Here is a 27,809-nt window from a genome sequence, read left to right as displayed (position 1 = left end):
CCCCACCTTCACACAGTTGCATCAGATTGAAAAAGATACTGTTAGTAAACACTTCGGACTCACGAGTTGGCTGCATTCCTTTAATCTGTTAAAGCAGAGCACAACACGTTTTAACTGTTGTGGGTCCTAGAAACACCATTAGCCCCAACTACCAGTGGTTATATAAACCGTCCCGATGCCACTTGGAAGTCTTTAATATGCAACATAAGGAACAACGTAAATCAGCGGCTCAGTGACTAATTGAGAAGTCCTCGTTCACGCTGCTTTCGGATGTGTTCACTGGAGCCTGCGATGGACTGTCATCCCCTAGAGAAATGCAATGTGTGAAACGTGTTAGCACCTTTAATTTCTGTGTCAGCCATTGGATGTGGCTGGGCTAACTTGGGAGACTTGCAGCTGCTGAGGCGGTAAGCTTTCCATCCAGGGTCTGCTCATGTGAGTTGCTCTGATTAGCCAGGGGCTTAAAGCTCCCAGTGCGGGGCTACTTTAGCTATGCAGATGAGCTGATACATCCATATGTATTAACCTTAACTTTTGAGAGTGTAATTGTGGCTGTGCATGTGTGTCCTGGTGTAGAAATGTTCTGGTTGTCAGTGCAGGTACTGATGATCAAGACTGCACATGCACAGGAGTGATTATGGTTGTGATAATGGCCGGCTGGTGATGGAGCGAGATAACTGTTATGCTGATGGTAATGATGAATGTTTCACAAAGATTATAATGATAATTACTATTGTTGTCTTGGTCGTACATCCATCATCCATCCATCCATTTTCATCCGCTTAACCCGAGGCGGGTTGCGGGGGCAGTCTTTTTTCACAGTTTAGTCTGGTTTATACTAGTTTAGGCCCAGTTAACTTGGGGGTGGATTTATCACACCTAGGTCGGGCTCATAGAGAGCGGTATTTGTAAAAGTTAAGTGTTAGCTAGTTTATGACCGTTAGCTTACGTTCTCCCTGCTGCTGTTCACCAATGTAAACACACATTTTCTGTTGTTCCACCTAGCTTTTAGGGAACCATTTGAGTTCGCACGCAGTTTATTTGGTGTTGAACATTTTGCTCGTCCAGTTAGCTTAGCCTCAGCACGGCTATGGCTACTCCTGTCTCTGCTTCTCTGTCTCCTATCTCTTGCTCTCTGTGTCAGATGTTTAGTTACTCCTCTGCCTCCTTTAGCGATAATGGTACATGTAATAAATGTAGCATTTTTGTAGCTTTGGAGGCGAGGGTTTCGGAATTGGAGTCCCGGATCCGCGCTGTTAAAAAACCCGTAAACAGCCGTAGCTACTTAGCTAGCGCGGGGCTAACTTGCTCAAAACCACCCCGTAGCGGATCACCGTCTTAAACTAGCTTTCCATAGTTTTTCCCTGTCAGAAATTATGTATGGTTTTTCAGAAATCTGTAAAAGTGATTATCTTATGTACTGTGATGTAATGTAAGCAATACGTCTTTTTTTTTCTAAGCACGCCCCTGCCCCGCAGAGCTCCTTGCAATAGGAAACTTAGCGCTGACCAGAACTACCCAAATAGCGTTAGACTACCGCTTAGATGCTTCATATTTAAGGAATACCTCAGCTGATGCAGAGTTGATGAACTTTTCACGGACAAGAAGGTCTTTAAAATATAAATGTATGAAAACACAACATAACATGAGAATAATACTTGTAAAACAGCATGTTTTGGCTCTGTTTGTCGGCTACAGAAGCACATTAATAAACAAGAAACGTGACGTCGCCACGACAGACACGACAAACTGCGACAGACTTTTTGTGTGATATGCTTGTCAGCCACTAGATTGTGCCATTGGATAAGAGAAATACTCCGGAAAGAGGCTTTAATGGTGAAGCTCATCATGCTAAAAAAAATATTTCATTGTCACATACGTAATCTTACCTTGTAACAATATTAGCTGTATCTAGTCATTTACTATAGTGGATGGTAACACATGTCCTACATAGTGAAATAGGATTTTCAATACTAAATAAGTATAAACACATAACACTAATTACTTTGGTGTCATCACAGTTAGCCACTGTCTTACTCATGAAATATATGAATGTTAATCTCACCCAGTAAAACATGTTCACTGCAAATCTGAAAATACTTTGAGAAGAGGCAGCTTTATTTCTATAGCACGTTTCATACACTGAAATAATTCAACTGCTTGAAGACTGCTAGTCCATTTGATTCACCGTTGTGGTTCATTCCCATCTTCTGTCTTTATCAAAGTTATTAACAAAAGAGGAGTTGGGTTTACACCCTTTTCTGTCAGTGCAGCCGACTGCGCAGCATACTACTGTTAAAGTAAACAAAGCGATATAAGGCAAACTGGCTACTAGCCTCACAAGAGTTACAACATACGTAAACAGTTTCTCTGCCATCCATTATGGATAATGGGGTGGTCCCATGAGTGACCTGATGCCACGTGCAAAGGATCAGCAGTTATTGAGTTCACTGGTATTACCTCCTGATAATCTTAGTACATTTCCAAGCATTTGGGACTTAATATGTGCCTAAAGATAAGTTTAAAAGAGTACTGACAAGGGAAAGGCAGGAATCTCAGAAGCAATTTGAATAAACCTACTGTATACTCAACATAATTTGGACTAGCAGCATTACATAAATGAAGTACATTTAAGAGGTGCTAAGGTTTGTCACCTGGGTGGAACCTTCAATCATACCGTTCAAGTACACTGTTGTTTCTCATGTATTTTGTACCCTTTTGAAATCAGGCCTTGTGCCCCTAAATAAATAAATAAATGCAGGATTATTGGTAAACAGTGACCATCTAAATGTTTCCAATACCCTCCTTTGCTTTGTAAACCTAATAGCAGGCACTTTGTGGTAAATTTCTTTCGTGATATGTTCAAAATGCAGTTATAAGGTGTTATTATAGGTTTTAGGTAACTTAGGACAGGACTTACTGATAAGATAAGAAAAGATAAGATAAGAATACCTTTATTGGGAAATAGCAACAGCACAGGTACAGTAAAGTAAAAATAGAAGTAGTACAGAAAAGATAACACAAAATGATTAAAATAAGTAACTTAGAATTGATAAGTGTTGAATTGTGAGTTTGATAGTTGTTGCACTTAATAATGACTGTTGCAGTAAATATTGCACATGTATTGAATGGTGATGACAGTTGTGGCATTGTTACAGATACATGAGTAATTACAGGTATGAGTTGTTACAGATATATGAGTTGGCATAAATACTTTTGGAATTAATTTTTTTATTTCCTCCTTGTTAATTCTTTTAAAGCCAGAAGACCATAATTTTGAACCTTGTTTTCCAACATTTGTTCCAACGCAGTTCATTTTTGATTATTTCAGATTTTTGCTCCTTTCAGGGTCTTAAGCACCAGAAACATACTAACAGCTCCGCAGAAATGCATTTATTAATCAATGAAGAACACCAATTATTTAATTCCTCCTGAGAGTGAAGATTGATCTGGTCTTTCTTTATAGAAATGCACTGAAGATACACTGGTCTCATGTGAAACCGTTAAGTGTGCTTTAGCCAGTGGAAATGTGCTCAGGAATACGATCTGCCTTTGGAATCAGAATGAAGACATCAGCATCCCATTGAAGACTTGAGTCTGACTGGAACATAATCTGTCATTACTGACATTCTCTTCCCAGATCTTCTCACATTGTTCTCTTTCCCCTGTTACTCCTGATGTATACACCCTTCCTTTCCCTCTCTCTTTCTCTCTCCCTCCCCTCACTGCTAGCTACCGCTCTCGTTCCCATTGACTCCACTTCGCAGTACATCCTCTGTTGCCCGCCCTTGCCCTCACCGACTTCCTTGCTGGGCTCACAGCCCTTTCACATTCCATGTCAGTGGCTCAATCCTTTAAATGCACGAGTGGAGAGTGAAGAGTGACCTACCGTGACCAGGGTTTTATTCAAGTGCCAGAGAGGGACAAAGAGATAGCTGATGGGAGAGGGGAGTGGGAGATGAAGAGAACTAAAGCAGTTGTGACAAAAGCGATAAGAGCTGCTTCGTGTCCAGTTTTCCTCTCGCTGTGGGTGGAGACGGGGTTTTATGAGGTATCCTCTGACTTTTTGGCTTAGGGCTGATGTCTTGTTAACCTCTCCAGTGATTAACAACATTGTTTTGATGGCTGCTCCATTTGAGCAAAAGAAGACAACATAGACAACCCTTTCCACTGAAGAGGATTCCATCTTTATGCAGCAGTTAACCTCCTGACACTCAGTCCCTGAGTGTGTTCTCATCAGCAGAGTTCAGTCCTTTGTGCAGGTCTGCATGTGTTCCACCTTTCTATGGACATTTGTAATAAAATAGTTGTTCTCCTAAACACATTTTCTACCTCATTTTGCAATTCTGATTGCTTTTTGTGGATTCTAATTAAAATTCTTACTGTGGATGTTGGTTTTAAGCTCCTACAATGTGCTCTTTGTGTAAAAGGGTACTTACAATCAGAGTTAACTGACAATCAACATGATGCCCACTTGTTAAAGGAGCCATTTACAAGGATCTGTGTAGGCTGCTTTTTCTCTTAAAGGGATAGCTCAGATCTTTTATTTCATGGAGGAATTGTGATTAGATATGATCTTAACTTTCGTAAATGGATTGCTGCCATCAGTAAACAATCTGCAGGGACTGGGAATCTTGTTAAAGTTGAGGGACGCATGGATTCCTCTCAATATCAGCAAACTCTGGAGACCAATGTCCAGGGATCAGTGACAAAGCTGAAGCTGCTCCGGGGCTGGATCTGTCAACAAGATACTAAGGCATTCATGCAGAGGAACAAGTAGAACGTTCTGGAACGGCCATTTCAGTCCCCAGACCTGCATATCTGCGGTGTGAGTTAAAGAGAGCTGTCCATGCTCAGAAGCCATCACACCTGAATGAACTAGAGATGTTTTATAAAGAAGAATGCTCCAAAATACCTTCAGCCAGAATCCAGACGGTCATTGGAAGCTATAGGAAGCGTTTAGAGGCTGTTATTTCTGCAAAAGGAGGAGCTACTAAATTCTGAGTTCTCTTCTTTATTGTGGTGCCCAAATTTATGCACCTGTCTGATTTAGTTTAAATAATTATTTCTGTAAATCCTATAAACTTTATTTCACCTCTCAAATATCAGTGTGTGTGTCTCCTATGTGATATATTTAACTGAAATATTTTATCACAAGAACCAACGGTTTATAAAGGAAAATGGAGATGAACGTTTGCATCCCACTGTGTAACAGAGGTTTTAAACCCAGTCACAGTTGCTGTTTGTGCAGATTTTAGACGACTTGTTAACTCCTCTGTCTGCTCAGAATGTTTGACTTCTGAATATTGAGGCTGTTTAGAGAGCTATCACAAGAGTTGAGATAAATTTATCGTAACCTTTTAGGACAACACCAAAAATGAAAACAATTATATAAGAAACTTGATACTAAAACAGGTTAAAATATTATGCAATAGTAGTTTTGTTCAGAGAAGTTGGAACTTTGAGCAAGGTTGAGCTGATCAGTGTTATAAAAATAATTAGATTTGATTTTACGTGTTTGTCACTGACGGGCACATTTTGATTAATATAGCTACTTACTGATCAGATTAGGATGCGAGTAGCTGCTTAATCTGAAAATGGAAACACTTTCCTGTTTAATCTGAAAAGGGGCTACTAGTTATAGCAAAGTTATGTAAATTTAAGTTGTTTTTCCAAGTACTTTTTCCTTCATTTTAGGGATAAGTAGAATATTTGGACTGATAGATTAATGATAACATTTTTCTTTTACTTGTTAAACCTCCAGCATCCTCATTTATACGGAAAATATTTAGATTATTAGAAGTTAAATCCCACCAACCTCCATGTTTGTTTTTGTATCATTAAGGTAAATGTATTCTGAATGTCATAAACACTGAATCTATGACTCAAGTTAATTTAAAGAGTAGCTCATTTGTATTTCATGCAAATGGTTTTTCTGCACTCATTCATGTTTTCTCTTATTTATTAATCACTTCATACCTTTTTTCACCCCGTTTCCAGTTATTTCTTTATGCAGCTTAAACCTTGGTCTGTTTTTTTCTCTCCTTTGATCTCTTCTTCCTCCTTTTGTTTTTCTCATCTGCATCTGTTGGTTCATCCTCCCACAAGGCCTGAAGTTGTCTCCACCATTCACATTCATAGGCACCATAACAAAGTCCCTTCTCTGGTTAAAAGTATCTGCAAATTATACAGTGATTTTATGTTTTTTCTTTATAATTTAATGTCACTGACATTTGCATTTTAATGACCACATCTGCAGTTTCCACCATTTTATCTCATCTCAGTGTCTAAAGTTGTTGGAACTATTTTAGCAGCTTATTAAAATAAAGTCCTCTGTTGCATCACAGTAATGATCAGTACTTGACTGTCCTCTGAACCACCTGCACTCATTTAAAACATTTTATTTATTCATCCATCAATTTTCAGCCACTTATCCAGAATCGGGTCGCAGGGGCAGTAGCCTAAGCAGAGAGGCCCAGACTTCCCTCTCTCCAGCCACTTTCGCCAGCTCCTCCGGGGAATCCTAAGGCAATCCCTGGCCAGCTGAGCGACATAGTCCCTCAAGCGTGCCCTGGGTCCTCCTTTAGGTCTTCTCTCCGAAAAACCTCACCAGGGAGGCGTCCAGAAGGCATCCTAACCAAATGCTCGTGCCACCTCAACTGGCTCCTCTTGATGTGGAGGAGCAGCGGATCTACTCCGAACCCTTCCCAGATGACTGAGCTTTTCACCCTATCTCTAAGGGATAGCCCAGCCACCCTGCGGAGAAAACTCATTCAGCCGCTTGTATCCGCAATCTCGTTCTTTCTGTCACTACCCAAAACTCGTGACCATAGGTGAGGGTAGGAACGTAGATTGACTGGTAAATCGAGAGTTTTGCCTTGCGGCTCAGCTCTCTCTTCACCACGACAGACTGGTACAACGCCCGCATCACTGCAGATGCAGCACCAATCCACCTATTGATCTCAAGCTCCAGCTTTCCCTCAATCGTGAACAAGACCCTGAGATACCTAAACTCCTCCACTTGAGGCAGGACCTCATCCCTGATCTGGGGAAGGCATTCTACCCTTTTCCGACTCAAGACCACGGTCTCAGATTTAGAGGAGCTGATTCTCATCCCAGCTGCTTCACACTCGGCTTTATTTATTTATTCATTTATTTTTCCAAAGATTCTTCATGAAGTCATTTCTTCTATAAGATAAATCTACCAAAGGAAAATAGGAAATTAAGTGTTCTGTGACCACATTTACGATAAAAACCTAGCTTATTTGCAGATCCACTGTAACTGCTTTAACCTACATATTTAACCAGATATAAGGACACTGTATAATGCCAATTTAATTAATTTTACTAATATACTAAAACAACATAATATTCATGAAATTGTCCCAACTCAATAGAAATTCCGTTTTTATATGACTTTTTCAGAACTCCATTTAAAACATTGATTCTGACAGTTGTTTTTCATCAGCACGTGTGACTTGTAGGATATGAGGGTATTTGTGTTTTTCATCAGCACGTGTGACTTGTAGGATATGAGGGTCTTTGTGTTTTTCATCAGCACGTGTGACTTGTAGGATATGAGGGTCTTTGTGTTTTTCATCAGCACGTGTGACTTGTAGGATATGAGGGTATTTGTGTTTTTCATCAGCACGTGTGACTTGTAGGATATGAGGGTCTTTGTGTTTTTCATCAGCACGTGTGACTTGTAGGATATGAGGGTATTTGTGTTTTTCATCAGCACGTGTGACTTGTAGGATATGAGGGTATTTGTGTTTTTCATCAGCACGTGTGACTTGTAGGATATGAGGGTCTTTGTGTTTTTCATCAGCACGTGTGACTTGTAGGATATGAGGGTATTTGTGTTTTTCATCAGCACGTGTGACTTGTAGGATATGAGGGTATTTGTGTTTTTCATCAGCACGTGTGACTTGTAGGATATGAGGGTCTTTGTGTTTTCATCAGCACGTGTGACTTGTAGGATATGAGGGTCTTTGTGTTTTTCATCAGCACGTGTGACTTGTAGGATATGAGGGTCTTTGTGTTTTTCATCAGCACGTGTGACTTGTAGGATATGAGGGTATTTGTGTTTTTCATCAGCACGTGTGACTTGTAGGATATGAGGGTATTTGTGTTTTTCATCAGCACGTGTGACTTGTAGGATATGAGGGTCTTTGTGTTTTTCATCAGCACGTGTGACTTGTAGGATATGAGGGTATTTGTGTTTTTCATCAGCACGTGTGACTTGTAGGATATGAGGGTCTTTGTGTTTTTCATCAGCACGTGTGACTTGTAGGATATGAGGGTCTTTGTGTTTTTCATCAGCACGTGTGACTTGTAGGATATGAGGGTATTTGTGATTTTCATCAGCACGTGTGACTTGTAGGATATGAGGGTATTTGTGTTTTTCATCAGCACGTGTGACTTGTAGGATATGAGGGTATTTGTGTTTTTCATCAGCACGTGTGACTTGTAGGATATGAGGGTATTTGTGTTTTTCATCAGCACGTGTGACTTGTAGGATATGAGGGTCTTTGTGTTTTTCATCAGCACGTGTGACTTGTAGGATATGAGGGTCTTTGTGTTTTTCATCAGCACGTGTGACTTGTAGGATATGAGGGTATTTGTGATTTTCATCAGCACGTGTGACTTGTAGGATATGAGGGTATTTGTGTTTTTCATCAGCACGTGTGACTTGTAGGATATGAGGGTCTTTGTGTTTTTCATCAGCACGTGTGACTTGTAGGATATGAGGGTCTTTGTGTTTTTCATCAGCACGTGTGACTTGTAGGATATGAGGGTCTTTGTGTTTTTCATCAGCACGTGTGACTTGTAGGATATGAGGGTCTTTGTGTTTTTCATCAGCACGTGTGACTTGTAGGATATGAGGGTCTTTGTGTTTTTCATCAGCACGTGTGACTTGTAGGATATGAGGGTCTTTGTGTTTTTCATCAGCACGTGTGACTTGTAGGATATGAGGGTATTTGTGTTTTTCATCAGCACGTGTGACTTGTAGGATATGAGGGTATTTGTGTTTTTCATCAGCACGTGTGACTTGTAGGATATGAGGGTATTTGTGTTTTTCATCAGCACGTGTGACTTGTAGGATATGAGGGTCTTTGTGTTTTTCATCAGCACGTGTGACTTGTAGGATATGAGGGTCTTTGTGTTTTTCATCAGCACGTGTGACTTGTAGGATATGAGGGTCTTTGTGTTTTTCATCAGCACGTGTGACTTGTAGGATATGAGGGTATTTGTGTTTTTCATCAGCACGTGTGACTTGTAGGATATGAGGGTATTTGTGTTTTTCATCAGCACGTGTGACTTGTAGGATATGAGGGTCTTTGTGTTTTTCATCAGCACGTGTGACTTGTAGGATATGAGGGTCTTTGTGTTTTTCATCAGCACGTGTGACTTGTAGGATATGAGGGTATTTGTGTTTTTCATCAGCACGTGTGACTTGTAGGATATGAGGGTATTTGTGTTTTTCATCAGCACGTGTGACTTGTAGGATATGAGGGTCTTTGTGTTTTTCATCAGCACGTGTGACTTGTAGGATATGAGGGTCTTTGTGTTTTTCATCAGCACGTGTGACTTGTAGGATATGAGGGTCTTTGTGTTTTTCATCAGCACGTGTGACTTGTAGGATATGAGGGTCTTTGTGTTTTTCATCAGCACGTGTGACTTGTAGGATATGAGGGTATTTGTGTTTTTCATCAGCACGTGTGACTTGTAGGATATGAGGGTCTTTGTGTTTTTCATCAGCACGTGTGACTTGTAGGATATGAGGGTCTTTGTGTTTTTCATCAGCACGTGTGACTTGTAGGATATGAGGGTCTTTGTGTTTTTCATCAGCACGTGTGACTTGTAGGATATGAGGGTCTTTGTGTTTTTCATCAGCACGTGTGACTTGTAGGATATGAGGGTCTTTGTGTTTTTCATCAGCACGTGTGACTTGTAGGATATGAGGGTATTTGTGTTTTTCATCAGCACGTGTGACTTGTAGGATATGAGGGTCTTTGTGTTTTTCATCAGCACGTGTGACTTGTAGGATATGAGGGTCTTTGTGTTTTTCATCAGCACGTGTGACTTGTAGGATATGAGGGTATTTGTGTTTTTCATCAGCACGTGTGACTTGTAGGATATGAGGGTATTAGTTGTATTTGCAGCAACATCTATTGTGTCTCCATAACAAACAGAACAGTGAGGGGTAATGATTTATCTAAGCACCTTGATAACATGTTAAACAAATACTCTATATTTCCTTCTTGAATGGGAAAAGGACACAGTTGATGTCTTTCATCTCCTGCCCTTTGTTCTTTCTGCTGTCCCCATTTGTAAACCCTCTAAATGAGTTGTATTTTCTGCCTAATTAGGTAAATGGTTTGGCCCACAATGGTCTGTGAAGAGGAAGGGCTATGACATCACGCGGTTTTGTGTTTGTTTTGGTTCAACATGGTCATAAACCCACTGATGCCAACTATATGGCAGGTCTGATGTCTTTTTGAGTCATTTATTAATCATAATTTATTTTTATTGGCTTTCCACGTAATCTTGGAACTATTAGGTTTTTTCCTAGAGCAACAATATATTTTCTTTTGTCTTTCTTGTTTTACGTAGTCAAATCTCAGAAAAATGGACGACATGTTCAAAATATAAATTCCGTTGTAAACCAGCAAAAATTTAGACATTTTTCTTTGGCAAAATCTAATCAAGGAAACTTGAGCTGCCTCCTGTACCTTTTGATGATTTCTGACATTGGTCATTGCAGAAGTCAGCCATCTTTAACCTGTCCCTGAAGGTTGTATGCTGTGCCATCTTTGAAGGGAACTAGAATAATCCAATATCATCCGGCCAGCAAAAGTGGCATTTTGGTTTGTATATGAGAACACCCCCATCAAAAACAGGAATGCCTCTTTCATCTTATTCACTCCTGAGCTGTTGCTTCATCTCCGATATTTCAAAATAGCTGGTTCCATGTGAGCATGCTACATGCTCTCCAAACCTGCATTTAGAATAGAATAGAATTCAACTTTATTGTCATTGCACATGTACAGGTACAGGGCAACGAAATGCAGTTTGCATCCATCCAGAAGTGCTTTAGCCATGATATAGATGTATTACAATGTATATTAGCAATAATATAGATGTGTAAGTATATTACAGAAATTGATCCATTACGCATGTTATAATGTACACGGTATGAAGTATGTTATGAATATTCTATGACTATAAGTATGTAGAGGCTGTAATTAATACAAGCAGTCCATGAGTTTAACGTGGGTCATATGTCAGGAGGCAGAGTTCAGGAGTCTGACAGCTGTTGGGAAGAAACTGTTCCGGTACCTGGTGGTTTAAGTCCCACTTCCTGCTTTATCCGCAATTTATAAAACATTAAACTTGAAATGAGAGACTGTCTTTAAGGCGGGGCACATTTACTTCCAAACCTACCTGGAAAAACCTTCCATCTAAAGAGCTGGATAAATGGCAAACAAAGACAAAGCTACAGACATCTGTCCACTGACGTGCTCCTCATGTCTTTAAAAAATATTTCTTATGGCTATAAGTTAAGTGCCTGTGGCCTCATTATAAAGCTTGCTTACGTACTAAACGGGGTCGGAAAACTGAGTAAGCAACTTTCCATGCAAACTTTGGGATTTATGAAAGAAAACTTAGCGGAAAAATGTGCACAACTTTAAGCTGACTAAGGATCTGGCTTACGCACATTTTGGACATGGAGAGCACCTGCAGTGCTGCTGCAGAGAAGGATACAATTATGAAATCCAACAGCGTCACTTGTACTGCTTCATTTTCACACAGAAAAAGCCCCCCCCCCCCCCCCCCCCCCCCCACACACACACACACACACACACACACACACACACCTGGGGATTGAATCCTGATCGGACCATTTTTTTTTTATATCCACCAAAGATCTCTGAAGAAATCCAAGCACTGACGGCTTCAGCAACGCTTTGCCACTCTCTTGTTTTGCAAAAGCACTTCCCTTCATTTTTCCACCTCACCCAAAATTACCTCAATTTCTGCTTCAGTGAAATAGCGCTTCCTTGATCTGCGGTCGCGATTGTTAATTGTGGAGCACTGCAATGAGCCGGCTTATGTATATGCATGAGATCCACAAGTAATTCCCGAAATCATTCACCAGTTTCGATTCCTAGAATGCCGACGGAAGAGTAAGGATTCTACGCAATGTTTGATAAATGAGACCCCCTGTTCTGTGATGAAGCTGTCTGATTGTGTCTGTTAACCTTAGAGCTGCAGATTCCCCATATTCTATTAAAATAACAGTTCTTCAGTTGCCTGGCTTCAAGTCCTTTAGCAATTAAAATCTCTTTTGGTGATGAAGAAACTCTCGATGTATGATTCTGTAGTACTTTTTAGTTCCCTTTTCTTAATTTGGGAAAAAAAACTCCTGTTTTGACTGTGTGTGTTATGTTCCAACTCAGGGCTGTTCTGTGTAAAATGCAATCACTGATTGAAATGATGATTCTGTAGATAGAAGCAACAACAAGGGTTCACAATCAAAACCTAGCCTTGTTAAAATTCCTGATCTTACATCAGATTCTCTTTTATATCTGACTAACTTTAGCTGTGAATGACCATCTTCCAATCTATTTTATTCTTTATACCCAAAATCAGACAGAGGTCCTGGAAAAAGAAAGAAAGTGTCATAGTAACACACTGATATGAAGTGTTTAAGTCAAATCTAATAAAATCAGACCTTCCGGAAAACCCTGTAGACAAAATTAAATTTAATGGGTTTTTATAGGAATTCTTTTATTTTAAAAATCACTGCTGTAGTCCATACAGATGTTTAATGGGAAGTATTGTGGTTTAAAACAACATCTTATAGCTCATTAGACTCATTAGACTAAGGATGGGTACCTTTGACATTTGAATCTATACGGTACCAAATCCTGGTACCTACAAATCAATGCCAGTAATTAACAGTACCAATTTTTGATACATTGATTATTGAAATTATTATTTAAATCGTTTTTTAATTAAATTTATATTGTTTTCCCAATATATAATAATATTTGATAAATATCATGATAAATAACATACAACGGTTTGTGTTTTATCACTGTAGTGTTGCACTACATTCTTCAATGTGAAAACCTTTAACAAGTGTTTCTAAATGACACAAAAACAAACCCAGCTCCATCTACTCCTAATCCTCTTCTAAGCCCTCTGGAATAACTATGATGAGGAGACCATGTATTATAAACTACAAATGAAACAAAAGCAAACTTTGATACAATACAACAGTTTGTATTTTAATATTGTGGTTTCACAAACCAAACCCAGCTCCATGTACTCATTTTCCTCTCCTTTTCCCTCTGGACAAACTGTGTGATGGTGGGTCCTTGTAGTTTTTATAAAATGATAATTCCACTGAAGCAAACATCTTGGCTGTGAACTAAATTTACTGTGTATCTTCATTCCTTTTGCCGTTCATTTTCAAGCTGTTTATTTTTTCTACATGGAAGTTGGAATTTCCAAGGAGAAAGTGAACACACCATAAGCTATGTAAACAAAAACAAAACTATCAAGCTAACGTGATCTTAAACAGTTTATTTTGCTGCTGGAGCAGATTAAGATGCCTCATACTCAGATCATTGTCGCTGGTTTCATCATCACCCATCGCATTTAGTGAAGTGAAGCCAAACTTTAGAGCGCGTTCACTTTCTTCCAATCGGAATTTCAGTGTTCCGAAGAGAAAGCGAACGCACCATTAGCTGAACTGAAGCTAACATATCAAGCTAATGTAATCATTTAATTTACCTACCGGAGCAAATTAAGATGATGATGCCTCACTTAGATCGTTGTTGCTGTTTTCATCATCACCCAGTTATCCATCCCATTTAGTGAAGTGAACCCAAACTTCAGAACACTTCCTCTCTGCCATGCTGCTTTGTTTACAGCTCGCCCACAGTGACGCCGGTGTGCGTCACAGGTCCCGAAACAAGGCACCGTTTCATATGGCATGAATCAGAACTCAGTCAGTACTATGGAATTCGGTCGGTGCCTTAAAAACTACAGAATTCTGTACCCATCCCTAAAGGTTAGTTTGAAAACAAAAGAGGATTACTGACATTTTAAAATATATTTAATGTAAACATTTATATAGCAGTTCATGTGAACACCTTTTTGTGGTTTTTGGATTAAACTGTATTTACATAAAATCTATGGATATCTGTAGCAGACATAGCAACAGAAGCTAGCTTTAGCACTTTAGGTGCCTCCTGGGATACGTCACTACACAATGGGAAATTGTCAGTGAGCTATTAATTTTTCGTAACATTACCATCCCTTTCAGAGATCTCAGATGCACCTGTTTCAGCACAGAGCATTCAGCTGGAGCAGAAAGTAGCTTCAGACGGCAGGATTTGGAGTCTTATTTCCTGATGTTTGGACATATTTCCTCTGATTAGCTAACAGCAATGTTACTCTGCCGCTGACTTTGCTCTGCAACACCCATGGTTTTATCTCCACAAAAACCACAAGCCTGGAGGAGTTTTGCCATGTGGTGGATTTTCTAATGCTAATGTTAGCTTCTACTAGCAGAGATGTTCTCTGCTGTTTTCTGGGTGCTAAATGAACAGCAGCCCTCTCTGTCGTGAGTAAAGTTGGTGAGCCCATGAATTTTATGTGACAGTGGGACGTAGCTCTGTCAGGCTTTTCAATTAATAGAGTTTCAACTATTTCTATCAGAAGCTAATGCAGGAGATAGGTGTTGGAGACTATTTTAAAGTTCAGCCTGCATGTTACAGTGACTTATTATCAAAGATGGTTTCTCACTGAAGGACCTTTTTAACCCTCCCACTGTGCTAATGGGTGTGACCCCGCAAGGAAAGTTGATCATTGAGCAGTGTTGAAGGTTTATCCCTTGGGTCCATGTGGCAGGGGTGAGGAGTGAGCAACACCTCACCCCTGCCCCTGTCTTTATGGGTGCATAAAGACAGTGGGAGGATTAATAAATATAGCACTAACTGCATTTAAAAATGCTCATTTTGTCATAAGTTAGAGCTCTCTCACTCGGGGGAAACTTGTGGCTTTTCATCTTCATGAGATGTTTCTGTCATCTCTAATTCGCTTGTTCATTCCCTACTGTTTGATTCTCCTGTTTTTTTCCACCTGATACTCTTTGATGAATGTCAATCCGAGGAAAACTTATATGACAGAACAATGGTATGAAATATTCATGATAGTTAATTTGTCATTAATGGTGATCTTCGTCAACATAGAAATGAACCGTTAGAACAAGAGTGTTACGCGTTGGGTGGATATCAGTTATGCAGAAACAAGCAACTCTATGGAACAGTCTCAGTGGACAAAGGTGAAGCAGTCTTTATACATGTGCTGTTGTGATTAAGGGATTATATTTATATTTCCTTGACATTTTGCTTTGCTAGAATGTAGCTGGAGGATAAAAAAGTGAGCTGGCACCTGAGCGAGTCTATTTTGGAAGAACAGTTGGTATGTGAAAATAAATTATAACACACTTGCACTTTAGATAAACGCCTGTGATTATACTTCATCAATCCTAGTTGTGTTGTCGTATCTCGGTCTGCTTACTGAGGTCATATTTTAATCAAATGTATTAATAGGCTTTTTCAGATACTCACAACCCTTTTTAACTGAGACAATGGGACTGTGTTGAGCTTTCAACAGCAGACAAAAACCATCAACTCGCTTCCAGAAGATCTCTCTGAACCATCATTAAAGGCCCTGTCACTGTTGGAGAATGGGTTTTGTTGGAGTTATCAAAGCGGCACTGCTCAAATATTAGGAATGCAGTTTGGGAAATTTTTGACAGCGATAATGATAGAGTACTTGTGATTTGGAAGAGGGAGGGAGCTGGTGGCTGATGTGGGTAATGCCTTGCCCTAAACAAGTATGCTAATTAGACAGATTAAAAGCATGTTATGCTGACAATGACATATGTGGAGACAGTTGATGTCCCAGAAAGCTCAGGCACAATCGCTCTGATTTTATCTTCTGATCTTTGCTAATAAAGCTCATGTATTCTGGCCCTGCATACAACAAGAGCTGGGACAGTGGCATCAAGGTTCTCTACTTCCCATTGGCACATTGACATTATTGTGCAATGTTCCCATAGTCAACAGTTAATGGTTGAAAAAAATAAAACAAAGATACAAAACCTGAAAAAAAATGATGCTATATTAAAGTGTTGGTCAAAAATGTGAAATAAAAACACAAGTCAAAGTATATATGTAGGTACATGTAAAGGATACAGCTAGTACACATTTGGCACACTGTAGATGGGAATATAGCACGTTTCCAGAAGGGTATGTGGTGCACAAACTTGTTACTTCGATGTCCACATCTTTAGACCATCAGTGTGCCCATAGTCTTTGATTCTTTTTGTGATGTTCATGGGTGGAATCTAAAGTGTCACGTTGTGGGTTGGAGGAGTAGGACCCAATGCGCAGATATCCAGAACGACACGAGGCAGGAGAGGATGTAGACGAAAACATTCTTTATTAAGAATGAAGAAGCTAGAAACCTAGAGACCTGAGGAGGGGGTGGGGGACAAGCAACACTGACAAGGACAATGGACCAACAAACACAGAAAGACAGGATAGGATTTTATACTCAGGGGCTGGGTGATTAGGAGGATTGGGCACAGGTGATACCAATAACCAAGAGGAGCAGGACAGGGCATGTGAGGAAAGCCCCAACTAAAACCTGTTTAACAAAGCTACTGAACTGAATAACTTAAAACACTTGTAGAAATAAGACACTGGAGAACTAAAGATAATAAAACTAATGATCTAGGAGTAAGAGAACCAAAAACACTGGAAGACAGGGGAGGATGATACCTAAAGGGAGAAACGAACTAAACAATCTACAATAACAGGAAACTAATGATAAGAAAAGTGACTAAGGGAAACATGAGGGAAACCTGGAGAGAACCTGGAGGGGGCTGGGGACCACAGGGAGGCACCTGAGGGAAGATGCAGACAAGGAGGCACATGAGGAACACAAGGAGACACATAAGGGGAACCTAGAGAGGGATGGAGAACACAAGGAGACACATGAGGGAGACGCAGAATGCAGACCATGACATAAAGACATAGTAACGAGGAGGATGGTGCCGGTGGTGGAACCTCAGGGTTTCATATCAGTTTCTCCAAGTCCGAGACCATGTGTACAAGGTGGGATTCTCCATCAGGTTTGAATTTTAGGGTGTTTTATTTTGCCTCAAGTGGAGTAATTCAATGACTCTTATGCTAGTAAAGATTCTCAGAGGAGCTCTCTCATTTCAAACACTGAAAAATCATTATCGTATGACCAGAACATCAAAGTCCCTAATGATCCCCATGAGGGAGAGTTGAAAGATTGATTTGTAAACTAGCTTGAATTCAATGCAAGATTTATAATGAAGCTTATGTAGCATCATGAAGGGCCTCTAATTTGTGACAAAGGTCAGATTTTCCCAGCTGGGTCAAGCTGGGTCAGACTGTAATTTTTAGTTCCACAGATTAAAGAGGAGCCCTGATGTCTAAAGAATATCATCCTTTATCTGCTGCTGTTCCGTCCCAGAAGAAGGACACTTCAAGTTCACGATAATAATTTAAGTAATAATTTTAATTTTAATCGTCAAAATTAAAGCAAAAAATATTAAATCAGTCTGTGTGCAATGAATGAAACTAATATACAAGTTTCACTTTTTGAACGGAATTACTAACCTCGCGTTTAAGGATGAATTTTCGCGAGATTTGGAGTTTTCCAAACTCAGGAGAAATTTATAGACTCGACACAGGGCGGGGCCACACATAGAGATCTTGCTGCCAGTTTACGGTATTACTAAAATAAATCAACTTTGTCTTGATATTCTAATTTTATAACCAGCACATGTAAAAGCTAAAAATTGTGGAAATCAATAAAATATAGGGAGTAAGAACTGTTGCAGGTCCAAAATTTGTGTTTATATTCAGTTGGTTTTGAGTCTTTCAGGGAGGCAAAAGTTATTCCTGCTATGTTTCACCTTCATACTGTCTAAAGTCCTGTCCTCTGCAGAGAGAACAAACTGTGCTTCTCTTCTGCTCAGTGGACAGTGTATTTAATTCCTAGAAACAAATTCTGAAGTAATTTTTCAGATGACTTAAGATTTTTGCTGTTTTGCTATAAGTTAAACAGATTTATAGGAAGCAGCACCATTTTAAAAAGTCTGCTGATGCTTTCGTTCCAACGTCTGTTAGCAGTCACTACGTTTTCTGTGAAAGTTGCCCTGATCTATGCGGTAATGGTGTGTCAGTCAACCTATAATCAATGTTCAGGTTAAATTAGATGGAAAATGTTGCAGAATTGGGTGGCTCAGGCAAGAAGTGAGAAATCAGCATTCTAGGTCATTCATAATTTATAAAATGATGCATTTAGTAGGTTGTGACTCAATCCAGTTTCCTCCCCTCCACTCTGACACTGAGCAGGCTGAGGGTCTTTCCTGCTTAATAACTGAACCTTTTAAGGTGTTGTTATTGTATAAAATGCTCTCAGGCGAGCACAATGTAATTACTATATTACACAATGATGTGTCTTAATTCATTTGTGTTGAAACATAGCATGTAAGTCTGCCTGGGATTTGTGTGAAAAGAAGGAAAAAACAGCTGGTAAAAACTTAGATGCTCTTCTGCAGCTGAGCGTGATATGCTGAAACAGCAAATCTCCGGTCCATTAGTGGCCTTGCCTGGTCTCGTCAGCCACGACTGTCATTTATCAGAATCTGGTCTTTCATTTTTGTGTGCAACAAGTGACTGTGTTCATTTGTATCAGGCATTGAAAGTAAAAAAAGACCCAGACACTTTTGTGTGTTTGTGCCAATATGAGCACAGTCCATTAGTCCATTAGCTGGTATCAGATTGGAGGAGGTGTTTTTAGTGCACAACAGTTTCATGTTGATTTTGTTTCGTTGCTCTTTAATTCATCTCTCAACATGATAGCTCTTTTATTTACAACACTGTAAGGCTCTTGTTTCTGGTCTGTCATATGTTGTCTTATTTTTACTGAAAAACAAAATAAAGATAAAACAATCTTGATATTTTTCTTCCATATTTTAATTGCTAAAACAAAGCTATGTCCTTTTATTTGTCACATATTTTCTCACAGATTTTGGTAACTTTATCACCCACTTCACATGCCACATTACTCCTAAAATTGCAGCACAGTCACATTTTTGAAAGATGTGAAATCCTCTGATGCTGAATTTCTATAGTGGCTTTTAATGCAAAATTTTTGTGCATGTTATTTTTCCCTATGCAGCTCAGTAGCATCTGTACTGACAGAAAAACACAAAATAATAACAATAAAAAAATCCTTTTCAAAACTGTAAAGAACATTTTCTACATTTTTCTGTCTGCATAAGCAAAATGTAGACGGAGTTCTTGTTACTCTGAGTTGAGCTCAGAGTTCTTGTGCTTCTGCTGTTTGTATCTCTGAAAGGAGCCTACATGACGTAAAAATGCTAAGTGAATATATTTTTAAGGCTGTGAACTCCCTAATACTAGTAGTCTAAGAGGACAGTCAGGGCACAATGATCCTTGTAGGGTCAAACAAAGGAACCTATATATATATATTATATTTTTTGTATTTATGTGTTTGGGGGAGATTAGTCCATCAGCTCCAGTTTCGATGCAGCAGCTCCACCAACATGTTATGTAGCAGTGTTATGTTAAACACACAGCATTTTCCCCCTATTCAATCAGCAAAATTAAGTACAGAAATATAATTTTACTTAGTGGCGAAAATGAAGCAGAGACTTCTTGGATGATCTCTTAGTGCAGTCAAAACCCAAGCCATGATTAACACACGAACACACAGAGGACACAGCTAAAGCTCAGAGAGTCAAAATGGCCGAACATCTATTAACTCATTCGCTGCCAGCCATTTCCTGATAGGTAAAGTCCTTCACTGCAGACGTTTCTCACCATTTTTACTGTTTTTTTAAGAGTCACAGAAAGTTGTGCGCTAGGATGATGTCGACACCAAAACTACCAAAACAAAGCGGAGACTCATCTCTTACATCATGAAGAATCTGCGCGTTTCGAGCTTTATCCGTTCTTTCATAATCCGTTGTTGAATTGTGATCGGCAGAAGCTTTTCCGGTTCGCGCATCATTTTTTTTTACATCAGCGGCCCAAAATGATCTCCTAACACATGGATTTTCTGCTTCCTGATCATGTGACGTGTGACGTATGCAGATGAAGATCGGCTGTAGAGCTGAGATGTTTGTTCTCATGGTGCGGGGCTCGTTCCGACGCCCACACAATAAAAATGCAAATGACGACTTTAGTCGTCAATGGCAGTGAACGGTTGGATTTAAAATGACAACTTTAGTCGTCAATGGCATTGAATGAGTTAACTCGAGGCTGAGGCCTTTCCCAGACCTAGCCACAACCGCTAACTCAAGAGCATGAGTTAGCTAGCCGCTAACGCTAGCTCTGATACTCGTGCTATCTGGCAATCAAATCTAATTATTCCTAATTTCAAGCATTTAATTTAGGGCAGAACGATTTTGGAAAATAAACTAATTACAATTATTTTCTTCAATATTGCAATTGCGATTTAATTCACGATTATTTTCTCAAGGGGCTTTTCTCATTTTTCAACTAACGGAAGCAAAAAAAATCTATGTAAATTGTACTGAATATAAACAAGTTAATGTATCTACATATGTATCTACATATCATATCAACACATTTATTTGTCTACACATACATAAACACTCACAGGTAAAGACAACATTTTGTATTTGAAGGTGCAATGCTTTGCAGCCAGGAGCACATCCCTTGAAAGAGCATAGGTATTAGCATCAATTGTGAAAATTGATTTGCAGGAAAGAAGTGTGTTCCATTTATTGAAGTCTTGTGTTTTTCACGTCTTGTCCATGCAGAGCTTCCGTAGTTCAGTTACATTCGTAGCTGCTAGCCAAAACTCAGTGGAGTTGAAGTCTCTTACAGTTTTCTAGCTTTACTAAAATATTTGTCTGTACTTTTTTGATTAATGGCAGTTTTTACTTTTTATTAGACTCCAAATGTGATAATTTGGCACCTTCCTAATTCGTAATTTGGAAGAATGTAATTGGCGATATTAGCATTAGCAGTCCTATGGGTTTTTCAATGTGTATTAGCATTGTGCTAACCACTCGCTGCCAGTCAAATCGTAGCCTTGGTGATTAGAAAATCTCCTTTTGTCACATCGCAATTTAATTGCATATGCAATTAATCGTTCAGCCCTACCTAATTTAATTACACCTGTACTGAAAAGTTGCAAAATATTCATCCCCCTCAGAGTGTCATGAATGTAAACTAGATATATTAAACCTAAAGTGGTTTTGTGAGCCAGGCTGTAAACATGTTTATTTCTGCTGTGAAACTAACATTTTTAACATGGGAGACAATGAGGTTTTGCTCACTTCTGGTGCCAGACCCTAGTGGATGAGGGTGGAACTGCAATTGTTGTCTTTTTTGTTTTGGTTCAGGTCTGGGGTCGTCAGGCTCCCCCTTGGGTCATGGCTGCTAGGTGTACATAGAAGACGTTGTGCCGTCTGATTACTTTGAAAGGCAAAAATATTTATTGCTGTTCCTGGTGATCATGCTGGTTATAAAACGCAGACTGCCAGTGGGCGTGAGGAGATGTGCTAATTGTTTAATTAAGGGGATGAAAGCGCACATTTTCACAGTCTTTCCTGGAAGCATCCATAGTGTTGAACTCATTTGTGCACATGAAAAGTGACAGAAATAGTTGTGTGAAGAATGAGCCTGAGAGGAAAGTTCAGTATCTGCTTTCTGTTTCACTCCCACACTCTTGGACTATCAATGTTTAAAGCGGGTGCGAATGGCAAATTGTCAATTTTGGAAAATTACAGGAAGCGCCGTCACCTGGTATTTGACAATAATAAGGTGTCATAGGGAGGGACGTTCAAACCATGTCGATGGTTCAAACACTCTTGCCCTGCTGCAAAGCGCTGGAAGAAGACTTGGAAGAAGAAGAATCTTGACTGCTCGAGCGGCGGATGTTTTTGTGTATTTGGGTGATGTTCTTCGTTCCCAGCTGCTCAATAGACGGCAGTTCAGCTGGGCAGCTCAGCAGGAGTATGTGTAAAGCGACGAGTCTGAAAAAGAAGGGGAAAATGCACTGATGCTCATTCAAGTTGATGTGACCCTAGACCCAAGGCAATGAATTGAAACCAGAAAGTACGCTAACAGCACACAGCCGAACGAATCCCTGTCTTTGTTCAGTGCAGTGTTTCACATCCAGGGTTCAGGTTCATGTAGGTGTACAAGAGTGCTGTGCGACATGTTTATTATTATTGTTTGATTTAGCCCAGTTAGAAATAGCAGGAGCCCGTCATTCAGTTGATTGAGTTTCAATTCTTTTTCTTTGCCATTGTTTTCGTGTCAGCCTGTAGTTTTTGAATTTGGATTCTAAAATCAGAATCTCAGAAGCTGTTCTCCTTCCTCCTTTTTCTGGCTGTGTGGCCTGTTTTCATTTCTGTGAGCATAAAACTCAACTCCCCTTTTTTCCCCCATCTATTTTTTCTCCTAATAGGCTCAACTCTCCTCTCTCCAATCCCTCCATCTTTATTCTCTGAATAAAGCAGCTAATGGTGCATGGAAATGGTAGCAGCACAGTTGTCTGTCCACACTTTCTGTTGTGTGTTACAATATATAGAAGATATGCATTTGTAAGGATCAGTTGATGTTAAGCGCCTGATGACCAATATGTAAAGTGAAACCAAAACAATGGCACCTATCAGCTGGTGTTTTTTATTTGTATTTTCATTATTAGTTTTAATATTAAGTTCTTGCTTTGATTGCTTGTCAAAATGGGAATGATCAGGATTGCAGTTATAGCTGACATATGTCTCTTAAAAAAGGCTAACTTATCTACCATGGGCAGATGTGCCTTTAAAGACGTACTCCTGAACTTTGCAGATATATGCTCTCTGTCGCCCTCTCATGGCTTGCTGTGTGATGTCACTGTTGTAAAATCAAACCTTTCTGTCGTGCATAAGAGGCATGTTTATTGGATGTTTTCCAACTCACGTGCCCAAACAAATGCATCAAGTGGCGTTTCAGCATTGAATAAAGTTTTATCAGGACTTTATAACATCTTTATGCCTGACCAAACACAACAGCCCTGGTGAAATAATTAATTACTTACCTATCCATTAGCAGCATGGCTTGGTCAGATTTTCACAGAGTACATGCCTTTCTTTCAAGAAAAGTGAGCCTCTACTCTTCTCCTCTATCTGCTTCTTCTTCAGCACACCCTTAGCTCTCTTAAAGGAATCTCCTACCATCTTTATGCAGATGACATCCAACTGTACATCTCCTTTAAGCCTCATGAGATGTCTAAGCTGCAGTTGTTACACACCTGCTTAGGCTCTATCAAAACCTGGATGGCTGGGAGCTTTCTACAGCTGAATGAAGATAAGACTGAGATTCTCATGTCTGTTCTCTTGTTCGCTCTTCCTTCTGCCATCTCAGGAGCATTATTAAGCTGAGTCCCATTCTGTCCCACTCTGAACTTGAGACTTTTCTTCACACCTTCATCTCCTCACGCTTAGACTACTACAATTTGCTTTTCACGTGTTTGAGCAGAACCTCCCTGAACCGTCTACAGGTGGTTCAGAACGCCTGTGCTCGGCTTCAGACCAAGTCCACCAAACACACCCACATCACCCCGCTTCTCCTCCTGCTTCACTGGCTGTCACTCAACTTCAGGGTTCATTTCAATATCCTGGTTCTGGTCTATAGGGCCTTACATGGACAAGCACCATCATATATTGGTGATCTTCTCAGTCCCTACACCCCCAGCAGGTCCCTAAGGTCCAGTGACCAAATCCTACTGGTTGTGCAGCACCAGGCTAAAGACCAAAGGTGACAGATCATCTGCTGCTGTGGCTCCCAGACTCTGGAACTCTCTCCCCCTGAGCCTGAGATCAGTGGACTCAGTGGTCTCCTTTAAAAAGCAGCTGATGCCTCACTTATTCAGGCTTTGGTGTGACCTTCATCACCACCCGCTCCTTATTCTGCTCTTTCTACTAATCCGCCTTTTCCGGGATCCACTGATTTCCCTCTTTCCTTTTAATTTTGTCTTCCCCATTTCTTACATTTTTAATTACAAATGTATTTATTTTTATTAGAAAAATTATGTAGAATTTTGTTGTTATTTTTACCCAAAGTTCATTTTTTTCTGATTTTCCTGTAAAGGTGAGTGGATCACTTCCTGGGAATGATCTAAACTGTAGTGGCATATTAATCCAGTAGGGGGCAGAATACATGTATCAGATTATTTACAACAGGTTTTTAACGCAAATTTTGATCATGTTGATGAGAAGAGGTCTCAGAAACTCGTGTAGCAAATATAATACAATGGCAACAATGGGATTTTGATAAAAACTCAGCCCTCTTTTTAGCTAGCTAGCTCTTCACCTAGAAAAGAAACATTGCTCAAAGTTTAAACATATCACAGAAAGTTGTTCTTGGCATGACTGAATGGTTGTTTTGGAGATTTTTCGGTATTCAACAAAGTGTGTTGATGTCGCACACTCAGCTTTTGAGCTGTACAAACAGAACTCTTCTTAGGAAGTATGAGGTTGAGTTCCATCGGTACACTGACTGATCTGACTCGATTCAACCATTGGTGAACTGACTTAGTCCTGGATGGCATGCCATTTTCTGCATCTCAATCACGAAAATCCTGAAGTATTAGTTTGTGGATCCTGTGACAAGTGTGGCACAGCACATGGGATTGACCTTGGGTTAAACTGGATGCTGTGCTAAAACTGGATAGCCACATAAAAATGTAGTTAAGTCGTTTCTTCCATCTTTGCAGCATTAGCAAAATTAAGCAGTTATAATCAAGACCGCATTTGGAGGAAGGTTATACAAGCCGTTATTATCTGTAAGATGGACTACTGCAACTCCCTTTATGCAGGGCTTAGCCAGGCCCCTAATGCATGGTTGCTGTTGGTCCAAAACTCTGTGGCAAGGTTATTGACTGGAACAAGGAGAAGGGATCATATCATAACTGTACTCCCTCATATTTGTTCTTTCATAATTTCCATCTCTTTCTCTTAGATCAGCGGACAAAGGTTTGTTGGTTGTTCCTAGAAGATGGTGTGTATCCAGAATGTACCGGGCCTCCTGTTCCTGGCGTCTTAAGCGATGGAATGCTATCTCGTTGATTGTCAGACAAGCTACATCTCTCCAGCTCTTTAGGAAGCATGTGAAAACTCACTTTTACTCATTTGATTTTTACTCATAGTGAGATTTTCTTATCATTTCATTCTTTTTTAGAGATCTTTTTATTATTTGATGTCTCTTAACTTAAGCAGTGTTTGCGAAAACACGTCGGACATTACCGACGTGTTTTAATATTTTCCGGCAAAAAACGTAAAATCGTCGGACAAAATGACCAACGGGCCTCTTGTCAGATCTTGCCAAAATAAAATGAACCTCCTGAAAACCACAAATTGACTGTTGATAATTTGCTCTGATTCCGTGACACTGACATTTTTTCAATAATCCATTCATGATTGTCTCTGCGGCAGCTGCCTGCAGGAGCGTTTCTTCCGATCATTGTAATAGATCTGCGCATGGTGCTCGGCGCACCAGAAGCTTTAAACAGCTGTATTACAAACGCGAGGTCATTTCGTATTATTGTGATATTTGTGCTGAACTAAAACGTCAGACAAAATGACATTTTTGTCCTCAACAGCAGTTTATTAGACTAGTTTAACAAACAGCATCTCCAACTTTCAGTTTCACTCTTCAGCATCTTAAAGGAACAGTAACATTAGGCTACATCACTCACAATAAACCTAATGCACTATTACAATGTTTAAAACACTTTCACATGTATTCTGTTGTTTCTGGTGTTTTATACAAATTTTTAATAGTTGTATGATGATCTCTAATAATTTCCTGATAAATTCTGTAGGTTTATTTCTAAGCAGGACTATCTAATCCTCATTTTCTGAGTTTTTCAGAAAATCACATTGATGGTTCTTTATTCAAGAACAGATTATTGTCACGATAAAAAAAAATTAAATATGTAAAGATCAGAGGTCACTAAAATACCCACTGTTAAACAGTTACAAATCTGAAGCCCACAAAGACTTTGTCCTACGTGGTTCAAAAACGTCCTTCGTGAGACCCTAACATTTGCCAGTTTGGCAGGTGCGGATCAAAAGTTTTCTTAAACGCTGCTCTTAACCTGTTTGCTGTATTCTCTTGATTTAATTTTAACAATAATTTGCATTGTGTTTTAATGAGAGTTTAACTCATTCACTGCCAGTCGTTTCCTGATCAGAAAAGCCGTTCGCCTCCAGCGTTTTTCCTGCGTTTTCAGTTTTTTTTAAGTCACAGAATGTTGCACTCTATGATGATGTCAATGCTAAAACTACCAAAACAAAGAGAAGAGTCACCTCTTACATCAAGAAGAATCAGTGCGTTTCGAGCTTTATCCGTTCTTTCATAATCCGTTGTTGAATTGTGATCGGCAGAAGCTTAACCGGCTCGTGCCTCACTTTTTTTTACAGCAGCAGCCCAAAACGATCTCCTAACACATGGATTTTCTGCTTCCTGATCACGTGACGTGTGACGCACGCAGATTCAGATCCGCTTTAGAGCTGGGACGTTTGTTCTCAAACAGGGGCTCGTTCCGACACCCACACAGTAAAACATGCGGTTGAATTTAAAATGAAGACTTTAGTTGGCATAGGCAGTGAACGAGTTAATTGTTGAAAGTGTTAGGAGTTAAGGAGGAGTTTTATCTTTTTACATGTATTTCATCTTAGGATCCTCACATTGCGAATCATCGTTGTTTGTTATACATTTACGGAGCATTCATGCTCCTTTGTGAAGCACTTTGGTCAGCTGTCATGCTGTTTTTAGATGTGCCATATAAATACATTTGGTTTAGTTTGGATAGTGCTTAATAAGTGAAGATAATGATGATGATGGATGCAGATTTTTGCAAAGAAACTCTTCATGGCTACGCTCATTCTAGTAAATCGAGTAATGCAGTTTTCATGTTTTATATGTTTGTGACCTGTAGATCGCTCTCATTATGCAGCTCCAATAGTCTCTCCCAGTTCCAGTTCAGACTTTTTCTTCTGAACTGGAAGTGAAGGGACATGTCTTACAAACATGTTGTGTGATAATCTGTGTCCTTAGCTCAAGAAGAGTCTTATCTGGTAGTGAAAAACACAGGTGTGTGTTTACCATGGCTATGTAAAAATACATCAGTTCTCTTTACACTTCTCATAAAGTTTATGCATCACAATGTATGAACTTCTAAATCACTGCTTGACTTTATGGAAGAAGGTACCTTTGTGTTGGAATTTCGGTCCGTAGCATCGTTAGCACCTTTTGAAACATCTTCAGTGCTTTTCTAGTAAGTACGGTGAGGTTCACACTGATGTGTCTGCCTTTCCTCAGGTATATATTCGCATCCTGGATAACGAGTGGAATGTGTACAGGCGTTACGCTGAGTTCAGGGAGCTTCACAACCACCTGAGAATCCAGTTTCCCCAAGTGGACACCTTCAGCTTTCCTCCCAAGAAAGCAATAGGAAACAAGGTGAGTTCATGCTGTCTGTCAGACGTCTGGCCCTCTGTGTCTGGTTTATACTCATGAGCTCAGGCAATGCAGTGCTAAAGCTTTAAGCTTGTGCAAGCTTCCTAAAAGGTGTGTTTGCTGTAATTGTTTGTGCCAGAGCATCTGTCAGCCAAAGTGCTAATTAGGGAGTTT

At 39.7% G+C, this 27,809-nt stretch overlaps 1 protein-coding gene across 1 annotated transcript in view; it reads left to right on the top strand.

Annotated features, from left to right (window-relative positions):
* The window catches only part of snx29 (sorting nexin 29), a 298,365-nt gene that overhangs the window by 202,145 nt on the left and 68,411 nt on the right, over window positions 1-27,809 (top strand). Inside the window, exon 19 of the mRNA XM_015963689.3 lies at window positions 27,498-27,638. Within this exon, the coding sequence (XP_015819175.1) occupies window positions 27,498-27,638 (141 nt within the window). The remainder of the gene's footprint in view (window positions 1-27,497; window positions 27,639-27,809) is intronic.

Source organism: Nothobranchius furzeri, chromosome 16 (assembly GCF_043380555.1).
Source record: "Nothobranchius furzeri strain GRZ-AD chromosome 16, NfurGRZ-RIMD1, whole genome shotgun sequence".
NCBI classification, from domain to species: Eukaryota; Metazoa; Chordata; class Actinopteri; order Cyprinodontiformes; family Nothobranchiidae; genus Nothobranchius; species Nothobranchius furzeri.
Note: the sequence above shows the minus strand (reverse complement) of the source record. Positions and strands in the feature narration are given on the sequence as shown.